Below are 10942 nucleotides of genomic sequence, written 5' to 3'. Positions count from 1 at the left end.
CGGGCCGGCGGGCTTCCCTCGCTAGCCCCGCCCTCCTCGCGCTTCCTTCCGGCCTCTGGGGTCCCTCCTCCGTGGCGCGCGCTCGCAAGTCTCCGCTACTGCGCACGCCCATCGAGGTCCGCCCTCCCTCTAGCGGGCCACCTAGCGGCGCATGCGCAGAGTCTTTGGCCCTCCGATAGTAGAGTCTCGGAATGGGCAGCGGAGGGCAGAGGACGGATTGCGAGGCGGGTACGGAAAACCCTTTGAGGCTCTTGGTGTGCGCGTATGGACACTCCGGGGACTGAAAACTTGGGATTCATTTTCCTCAGTTGCGAATTTCCTGTCTTATTAAATATCAATGCTTGACCGAAACTGTTTTTGGGACTGGAGTGTAGCTCTGAAGAAGAGAAAGCACCTGGCAAGTATGCTCCAGGCCCTGGTAACCGCCCCCTCCCCCCCAAAAAAAGAAAAAGAAAAAGGGATTTTTGGAGATACTTGTAGATTTTAGCGTGGCGCTAAATATTCCTGGTCTCCTTAAATATGATTACCATGGCCCAATGTAAAACTGCTGGGGAGGATTTAAGCCGATTGGAACATTTTTCAGTCCCCTCCATCTATTCAGCGTGGTTTTGCTGCTGCTGCTGCTAGCCTAAATACCCTCATCGCTACTGACAAAGGTAGCAAGATCTTTGGGTACTGGCCCCTTGCAGATTTTGGAACTGATCTTGGGCTTACATAGTTGGGAGCTGACTGTCTTCCTTGGACAACCTCAAGGTGAAAACAGCCCAAATGCCCCTAAATTGATGAAAGAATAAACTGTCCTGTTCTTACAGTGGAACATTAATTCAGCCACAGAAAGGAATGAAGGTCTGACACATACTATAAGCACAGAGGAACTCTAGAAAGGTGCTTGAGAGAAGCCAGTCAGGAAACCTGAGCGGCTCTGTTGTTTGTTTTGTTTTTCGAGACAGGGTTTCACCAAGTAGTTTTGGAGATATCGCTGTGTAGACCAGGCTGGCCTTGAACTTTCAGAGATCTGCCTGGCTCTGCCTGGGAGTGCTGGGATTAAAGGCGTGAGCCACCACCACCTGGCTGGGCCACACCTTTTGATGGCAGCCTATATAAAAGGTTGGGAATTTAGCTCAGTGGTAGAGTGCTTGCCTAGCAAGTACAAGGCCCTGGGTTTGGTCCTCAGCTCCAGAAAAAAAAAAAAAAAAAAAAAAAAGACTTGGAGTGGGGCCGTGATGGCGGATACCTTTAATCCCAGCACTCGGGAGGCAGAGGCAGGAGGATCTCCGTGAGTTCGAGGCCAGCCTGGGCTACCAAGTGAGTTCCAGGAAAGGCGCAAAGCTACACAGAGAAACCCTGTCTTGAAAAAAATAAAAAACATACAAACAAAAAGACATGGAAGAAGAAAGCCCTTGCTCTTTGCCTGCTTGCCTTCACTCTGGCAAGTTCATTGGTTCATTGGCATTAGGGCCTTCTTTTCCGGTTTCAATGAATACTGAAGACCAGTTGAGACATCCAGCCTACTGGATTCCTGGACTTCCCGTTGGTAGATAGCCATTGTTGAATTAGCTGGGCCACAGCATGCCTCCAGGTTCCTCATCTGAATTCCTGTTCTGCCTTTCTTCGATGATGAACCGTGCTGTGGAAGTGTAAGCTAAATAAATCCTTTCCTTCCCACTTTGCTTTGGTCCTGGTGTTTTGTCCCAGCAATAAAAACCCTAAGACATCAAGTCTTCACATGGGCCTCTCCAACTACCTGAAACTCCTTTGCCTGATTCACATTTGTTCATCCTTAGGTCTTACCAAGGCTGGCTTTCTTTCCAGACATACTCCTGACACACTGGGGCTAAGTGCCACCTGCATGTACCACTCAGTCTTGCCAATCAGGGTATGTCCTTGGCAGTGTGTTCCACACTGAAATCCTGTCTGTCTCTTTAACAGGCCCAGGTGATTCTGATGTTCAGAGCATGTGAAACTAGAATAACTTGACCTTAGGCTCCAAGAGTCATGGACAAGAACAGTCACAGAGATCTTATAGTAACAACTGGGAAAATAAAGGGAAAAATCCTGGAAATGACCCCAATATTTATCAAAAGACATTGCAATGGTGTAACTAACTACTTAGCATGTTGCAGTAGTTAAAAAATTATATAAATCTTGAATACATAAAGATAATATTTGGAAGTAGGGGCGAAGCTCAAAAATGATGTTGAGCAAAAAAAGTCAAGTGGCAGAAGAAAACGCGGATGATCGTTTTTGCTGTGACAAAACATGCCCAAAAGCAACCTGCGGAGGGAGGGTTATTTCAGCTTACAGCTTAGAGTCCATCGTGGAGTGAAGTCAGGGCAAGAGCAGCAGCATTTGGAGGAGTGCTGCTTACTGGCTTGCTCCTATGGCTTGTTCATCCTGCTTTTTTTTTTTTTTTTTTTTGGTTTTTCGAGACAAGAGTTTCTCTGTGTAGCTTTCCGCCTTTCCTGGATCTTGCTCTGTAGACCAGGCTGGCCTCGAACTCACAGAGATCCACTTGGCTCTACCTTCCGAGTGCTGGGATTACAGGGGTGTGTCACCCCCCCCACCCTCCCCACCCCGCCCCCATTCTGCTTTCTTTTTTTTTTTTTTTACGCGAACAAATGCTTTATTAATACAACATAAACTATAAAGGAGTAAGTTTAAATATCTGCATTGTAACAAACAGGTGACAATTCAACATCCAGGGTGGGGGGAATGCTGGAAGGAGATCACAGCGGATTAGATTCCTGTGGGAGTAAGGGCATCTTCAGAGGCAAAGGGGGGTCCAGGTGCGGCAGCTTCTCAAGCCCGCTCTCCTCATTTAGGATCATAAGAGGCACTCCATTCAAGGGGAGATGTGCAATCTGGTGCTCCTCAGGCAGGTCAAAACTCTCAAAATCTGGGTAGGTATCATCAGAAGCAGGAACAGAGCCCTGCATCTTAGCAACCTTCTCAGTGATCTTTTTCACAGTCAAAGTTGGCTGTTTTTGTTTGAGGGGTCTACTAGTCTTCACTGGCTTTTCTGTAGCTCTATTGACCATTCCCAAAGCCTTTCTGCTAGCTTTAGGCAGGGCTGGAGCTTTGAACACTTTGCCAACTTGTGGCTTTGAAACCTGCAACTTCCCATCTAAGGCCTTGACACCAGGCCCCGGCTTCAACCCATCCTTAGATGCCAAACGGCTGCCTGGTTCTTCGTTATCCTTGTCAACAAAGATCAGAGTAGCCATCTTGGATTACTCCACAACACCCCCAACTGCTAAATTCAACCAAGACTGCTCCTCATTCTGCTTTCTTATAGCACCCAGGACCACCTGCCCAGGGGCACCACCTGCCTCAGTGATATGAGCCCTCTTGTGTCAGTCATTAATCCAAAAAAAAAAAAAAAAATGCCAAACAGACTTGTCTACAAACAATCTGATGGAGGCAATTTCTCAGTTGGAGTTCCTCTTCTCAGAAAATTTGAGATGGTGTCGAGTTGACAAAAACAAAACCAACTAACCAGGACAATCATGCTCACATAAGATTGTAATCATGAGTATTTTTGGAGGTATGGAGCAAGTGAAACACATATACTGTCACTAGGCATCTACATGGTGTAGCCATTTTAGAAGGCAAGAAACATCAGTATGAATAGGAATGATGGTGCATGCCTGTAATCCAAGTACTTGGGAGGCTTCGGCAGGAAGATGAATTCATAGCCAGCCAGGAGTGAATATCTTGGAAACAACACAGGAAAATATCAACATGAATGCTAAGAAAAATGTCTGGAAAGACAAAAGCACTGGAAATAGTTGCTTCTTGAGAGTGGGAAGGGAGAGAGAGAGAGACATTGGTTTCTAAATTGTGGGCTATACTGAGACAATGTACAAATGATAAAAGTCGTTGGGTTGGGGATTTAGCTCAGTGGTAGAGCACTTGCCTAGCAAGTGCAAGGCCCTGGGTTCGATCCTCAGCTTAAAAAAAAAAGGCATATAAAGTGTACTGTGGTGATATTGTGTTTCCCAAAATATTGTGCACCCTAATAAACTTATCTGGGGTCAGAGAACAGAACAGCCACTAGATATAGAAGCCAGAAAATGGTGGCACACAGACCTTTAATCCTAGCATTCATTCCAGAGGCAGAGATCCCTCTGAATCTCTGTGAGTTCAAAGCCACACTGGAAACAGCTAGGCATGGTAACAAGAGCCTTTAATTCCAGGAAGTGATGGCGGGAAGCAGAAAGGTGTTTAAGGCGTGAGGATGAGGAACTAGATCCTGGTTAAGCTTTTAGCTTTTAGCAGCAGTCAGCTGAGATCCATTCAGATGAGGACTCAGAGGCTTCCAGTCTGAAGAACCAGGATCAGCTGAGGAACTGGCAAGGTAAGGTAGCTGTGGCTTGTTCTGCTTCTCTGATCTTCCAGCATTCACCCCAACACCAGGCCCTGGGTTTGTTTTTATTAATAAGAACTTTTAAGATTCGTGCTATAGTATACAATCTGAGTTTTGCCAAGTCTACACCAAACAATCCCACCTGGCTGAAAATTTCCCAACCTGTTGCCATGTATGGCACACATCTCAGGACATGAGGCATGGAGTCAGAAGCCTGGCTTAGGTCTTACAGCCCTGACAACAGACTCCGCCCCTCCTCCTCACTCGGCTAATTCATCAGACAAGTGAAGAGTGAAAAGCAGAGAAAAGAGATTGATGTAATGTGGCCACAAGGCCCGGGCTCTGACCATAGCAACTCTAAAAACACTGTGGGGTTGGAGTTCTACCTATTGTCTACCTGAACCCCAGAGGAAGGAAAGTTGGGAACTGTAGGACTCCCTTCCTGCTCCCCTCTCTCCAGGGTCATGGGCTCCCAGGCCTAAAATGTTGCTCTCCACATTCTCAAGGCATGCATGGACATATCCATACGGTTTGCCCAGCCTTTACTGTCTGTAATGTCAAGACTGTCTAAAAAGCATTTTTGTCTGAAGGTAGCATTTGAGAAAGGACAGCCTTACTGATTCTTCATATGGTCACCAGAGCAATCCAGCTGCTGTTCTGTGGTTGGCCCTGATCTGCCTGGCCAGCTGGGAACTCAGCTTGTTAAAGGGCTCACTCAGAATGTGTAGGACCTCCACTTCTGAGGTAATAAGAAAGAGCCAGGCTGGATCAACAGGGGGGCCTGATCTCTGGAGTGGAGGAATTTATCAGCCCTGTCAGCCTTAGGCCTTGGTCGTCCTCTGTGCCCAGCTGTGATCCCACCTACTTTTATAAGGGTCTCACCCCAGGGAGGTTGGACAGAGGATCTCCAGACCTCCAAGTTTCTTCTGACTTTTCTCTCGCTTCTGCTTTGCAGAGTTTCAGCCACTGGTTTGGGTGAGCCAGTGACTGAGGCAAAAGGTCTATGTGGGGCCGGCTCCTATCCATATTCAGAAGTTTATTTATGCAAGGTTGCATGTAACATAGCACAGGCTGGCCTTGAACTCACCATGTTGCCTAGGATGACCTTAAACTTCTGATCTTCCTGCCTTCACCTTCACAAGTTTCTAGGATTACAGGTATGCACCACCATGCCTGTTTTAAGTGGTGCTAGAGATTGAATTTGAGGCTTCAATCATTCACTAGGCAAGCACTCTACCACACTTAGCTACATCCCCCAGCTCCAAATAATTTTGTAAAAATAAACTTGAGATTATCAGTAAATGATTTACATGTGTATTTTATGTACCTACAAACCTGGGTCATATAAAATTGTCTTGGGCTTTTAGAGATCACAAGCAGAAAGTTTAAAAAGCCCCCTCTCGATCTCCTCCATAGGCCCAAGACAAAGAGCTAGTGTCTGTCCCACAGCTCTGAGTATTATAGCTGGGTCAGTGGCTATTGTCTGGCTAAGAACTGTGAACATCTTCCCCATGCATTTGGAAGTATGCTGTGCTGAACCGTTGTTGGAGGCATGGTCAGCTCCAGGTCAAATTGTGAGGATGTACTCACCAAGGCTCCAGTGATGGATAAGACAGATGCATACAGGGAAATAAAGTTGTCGGCATAAAAATACCAGGCAGACTGGCTTGCCGGAAAAATTTATATTTGGGTGGGGACCATATTAACAGAGGTTGGGCTGACTCGTGGGTGGAGAATCTGTTGAAGACTCTGCAGTCAGCTGTGGAGCTAGTTTTCTGCTGTGGGTAGCCAGCCTCCCCAAACCACATCCCTGTTTCTCACTTTACTGTGGGTTGCTGGGCTCAGCAGGTGGCTCTTCTCCACGAGATAAGGTCAAGATGTGTGGGGGCCTTGGCCTGTCTGCGTGGTCTCTGCAGCAGAATAGCTAGACTTATAACACAGCTCTGCTGGGCTCCAGAGAGTATAGAAAGCTGCCAGGTTTTGAGGCACATTACCATTTACCCTGCATCCTGGTGCTCTTACAGAAGGATGTGAACCCCACAGATAGGCTCACTGGAATCTATTGTTAAAATTCCTTCCCAGGGGGAGATGTAAGCAATGCTACCCTCTAAGCCTGAGCTCTCAACAACATACTGAGTTATGATTACATTAAAGTTCATTCTGGGGAACCAGTAAATTTACTGGACTTCCTTTGAGAGCATAGGTGACATCTGTGGATGTAAACACACATTCCTGGAAGATACCTTGGATGCATTATATCTACCCAACAGAACAATCCAGACACATAGTGTCCCTGTTTGTTTGTATTGCCACCGGGACCCATTCCTGCTTGGAGCCCCTGTGAATGCCATCAATGTACTAGGCTTCAGCAGGTCAGGTCAGGTCAGGTCAGGTCAGGTCAGGTCAGGTCAGTCCTAACTTGATTTCTCCCTCTTCTCCCCTCACAGCCTGAAGTGTCTTCAGCAATAGGGTCTTATGAGCAGTGGCAATAGACTTTATCATTTTGAGGACCTCTGGTCTTGGGATCCGGCAGCTATAGGGTTATGAAAACCATATTATCAAGGTCCACTGCTGTGGGGAGGCCCCACTGCTTGCAGCAGCTGTTCAGCTAGCAGAACAATGCCAGGCACAGCTGCAGGGATGGGAGGTGCTACCTCATTTAACTCCTTATCATCCACCGTCACTCTCCAGGAGCCATAGCTAGCCTTTTTATTGGCCATTCCGGCTGTTGAAAGGGCTCTGGGCTAGGCAGATGCTCTCTACCCTGTCTAGCCACTGGGTGCTTTCTTTAGTTTCATCCTGGCCCTTGGGAAGCCTGGACTGTTTGGTATTCACCACTGTTTGGGCCATGGATAACTGTACAGGTTTCCACCTCACCCTCCCCTGCATTTACCACTTCAACCCTCAGCCAGAACTCCAGACAGTAATCTGCAGCATGTGTCCTACATAGTATGGTACGCACCCTTAGAATGTTCCTTTACAGGAGAGAGATGCACACATCATATATTCTCTTGGGAGAATAATTACCCACCTTTAGAATGAATTTAGACTATATGGTTTTATTCTCCATACCTGTCCACCACCACCCAATGACCCTGGTGCTTTTGGGGGTAACTGTGAATCAATGTATGTTCTGCTCCAGTGTCCACTGGGGCCCGTGTATTCTGCATATTTATTGGTGAGACATCAATAAATCGTCAACTCAACATGGGGCCTCCTGTTGCCCTGTGTGGCCCTCACCTATGAGCTCAACTTTGGCCACAGAGGAGTGTCTGGGGAGGCTCCCTTCCCAAGATACCTTCATCAGTGAGGGGTGCAGTGGGGATCAACTGCACCCCCTGGCCATTTTTCCCTTTACTCCTCTAGTGAGTTGCTGGTTTGCCCTAAAGCTCCCCACAGATCAACCAACCAGCATGGTTACCCATCAATTTTGTCCCTAAGGATTCCTGTGAGGCACAAGTCCAGCTACATCTGTGTTCAGGAGATACAGAGAGGCCCTTCTGCTTGGCTCCCTCCCCTCTCACTTGCTCCTACTTGCTTTAACATCTGTGAATCAGGGTTTATGCTCAGGTTCAAGTCATTTAGGTGGGCCGAAGCCCTTCCTGTAGGTAGGTATAGGTCCCTACCTTCTATGAGGCTCAGTACCTGCTACCAATGCTCCATACTGCTCTCATAGTCCTTGCTGAATCCATTTCTCTCTTTCTTAGGTCTCCCATGAACTAAAGTCTTGTCTGGGCCTCTGAAGTGGGCACCCAACATCACTTTCCACATGCCCAATTCCCTTAGTAGGGCATATACCCTTCTACTGTTTTCCAGTCACTGATCTTCAGGGAGACCTCAGCTACAGATAGATAACCAGATGTCCCTAATGGCTCCTATGAGCCACTCCACTGGGGACTGAACCCTCCCATTGCCCTATATTGTGAAGCTGTTGTCTCGAGGAGGGACAGGCTTCTCCTTACTCAGTTTCTCTGCTTCAGCAGCACTCAGGCTGGTCTGTCTGTCCCATATCCCACAGCCTCACAAGCCAGGTGACAAGGGGCTCCAACCCTCTCATTTGGAAGTCTTCCCTAGTTCCCAGAGCTCTGTCACTTGTTGTGGAATATTATTTTAACTAGGCAAAGATATGTTACACTTGTTCATGCTGCAGAACATTTAACTATGTAAAGGTGTGTTGCATTTGTTCATGCTACAGAACATTTAACTGTGTAAAGGTGTGTTGCATTTGTTCATGCTGCAGAACATTTAGCTGTGTAAGGGTGTGTTACACTTGTTCATGCTGCAGAACATTTAACTGTGTAAAGGTGTGTTACACTTGTTCATGCTGCAGAACATTTAACTGTGTAAAGGTGTGTTGCATTTGTTCATGCTGCAGAACATTTAACTGTGTAAAGGTGTGTTGCATTTGCTCATGCTGCAGAACATTTAACTATGTAAAGGTGTGTTGCATTTGTTCATGCTGCATTTGTTTAATTATGTAAAGATGTGTTGCATTTGTTTTACTTTGCCTATCTAAGGCACCTGATTGGTCTAATAAAAAGCTTAATGGCCAATAGCTAGGCAGGAGAGGGATAGGCAGGGCAGCCAGGTAGAGAGAATAAACAGGAGGAAAAATATATGCTTGAGAGGAAAAGAGAAGAATGAGAGAAGGAGGAGAGGAGGAGGAGAGAATGAGGGGCATGCCTGGGGCTAGAGCCAGGTAGCCATCAGCCAGCCAGCCAGCCAGCCAGCCAGCCAGCCATAGAAACAGCAAGAAAGTAAGAAAAGGTAAAACGCCCCAAAGCAAAAGGTAGATAAAGAGAAACAGGTTAAGTTAAAAGAGATAGCCAGAAACGTGCCTAAGCTAGGCCGAGCATTCAAAACTAACAAGTCTCTGTGTCATGATTCGGGAGCTGGTTGATGATACAGAAGAAAAAGCCTGGTGCAGTCACTCACTATTCTGATTGCCTCAGTCTTCCACATTTGACCATTATCAAGGCCTCTGTACATCGAAGCATAGATTTTTTTTTTCCTTTCTCTATATTGAAGGTTGCACCCAAGTAATGTCTTCTGTCACTTTTGGGTTGCTCCCTTACCACAGGGTCCAGGTTTTGGGTTTCTAGGAAAGGCTCCTTTATTACTAGTCTAATATTGGCCCTCTTTCCTTTTGGCCCCCTAACCATAAAAACAATGGACCAACACCTCCAATTACCCTTCTCTTTCATCTAACTGACTTGCTAAGTCTCTGGCCATTACTGAAGGGCCAGTCTCTTCTCCCTCTCTCCCTCCAGGCTGCCACCTCAGCTTTGAGTCGACCTATGGCAGGGACCAGGCTGCCTCTGCAGCTATTTACTGAGATCTCTGTCCATCATGCACCACTCCTGGGCTTATAATGCCTGTTTTCAAAGCATCTCCATACTCCCTAGGTGAACCCCACCCATCAAGCAGGGATACCACTCTGCTGTGGATATCCCTCTGTGTAAATAAAGTTCTGATTGGCCAGTGGCCAGGCAGGAAGTATAGGCAGGACAAGAGAGAAGAGAATGCTGGGAGGTGAAAGACTGGAGAGAGACACCGCCAGCCGCCGCCATGAGAAGCAACGTGTAAAGACACTGGTAAGCCACAAGCCATGTGGCAAAGTATAGATAAGCAGAAATGGGTTAATTTAAGATAGAAAAGGTAGATAACAAGAAGCCTGCCACAGCCATACAGTTTGGAAGCAATATAAGTTTCTGTGTGCTTTCTTGGTTGGGTCTGAGGGACTGTGGGACTGGCGGGTAAGAGAGATTTGTCCTGACTGGGCCAGACAGGAAAACTCTAACTACACCACTCCAGACCACCCAGAGGACTGCCGGCCTGGGATTGTCCCCACACTTAGGCTCCATCACTTAGATATCTCAGTCTCCATCCCCTTGTCACCATCCTGCAAATCCTATATGGCTATCTACCATGTCAAAATTTCCTCTGTAAACAATCTCTGCCCTCCTCCATGCAACCTGACTTTTTAGTTTGTTTCATTTCCCATATTATGGACAATACCATTGCTCTTCCAAAACTCCCATCTGTGCTGCTAAAATTTCTTTTTAAGGTGGTTGGGAGGAGAGACAAACATCTCCTCCTCTTCAGGTCCCAAGGATAAACTGAGGCACAATTTCACCAAAGTTCACTCTGGGGAGTCAGTTTATTGGGACTCCTTACAGATCATAGGTGACTGAGTTAGTCACTGGAATATGGGTGCTTTCTCTCCCAGCCCCAAAAGGTTGTACTGGAAGGTCTTTACCCAGCCATGATAATGGCTTTCTCAAAGTTACATAGATGGAGTCCTCCCTCCCTGTCCCACAGTCCTTCCAGGCCTATATACTCTAGCCCCTTCCTAGTCCATGCTCTCAAGGACATTGCAGCTCATCCACAGGGCTCAGGTTGGAGCTGTAGTCCTATCTAGCCACTGGGGATATTGGCCCCACTCGCCAGGTTCCTCTCTGGGCTCGGTCAGGCAAAGGATTGCTCTGCTGGCTAGCAGAGGTTCCTGCCAGCCAGATAAACTCCCGGGACCACTCCCACCCAAGCTGGGTAGGAGACAGCATCCCTGCTCCCTTC

General features: G+C 47.1%; 1 protein-coding gene across 1 annotated transcript; it reads right to left on the bottom strand.

The window, feature by feature from the left end:
- Positions 1-2726: 2726 nt before the first annotated feature.
- LOC118583498 (securin-like) lies at positions 2727-3224 on the bottom strand. The gene has a single exon (XM_036186872.1). The coding sequence runs from the start codon at positions 3222-3224 to the stop codon at positions 2727-2729; it is 498 nt and encodes a 165-aa protein (XP_036042765.1).
- Positions 3225-10942: the final 7718 nt, after the last annotated feature.

This window comes from Onychomys torridus, chromosome 5, assembly GCF_903995425.1.
Source record: "Onychomys torridus chromosome 5, mOncTor1.1, whole genome shotgun sequence".
Classification (NCBI taxonomy): domain Eukaryota; kingdom Metazoa; phylum Chordata; class Mammalia; order Rodentia; family Cricetidae; genus Onychomys; species Onychomys torridus.
Note: the sequence above shows the minus strand (reverse complement) of the source record. Positions and strands in the feature narration are given on the sequence as shown.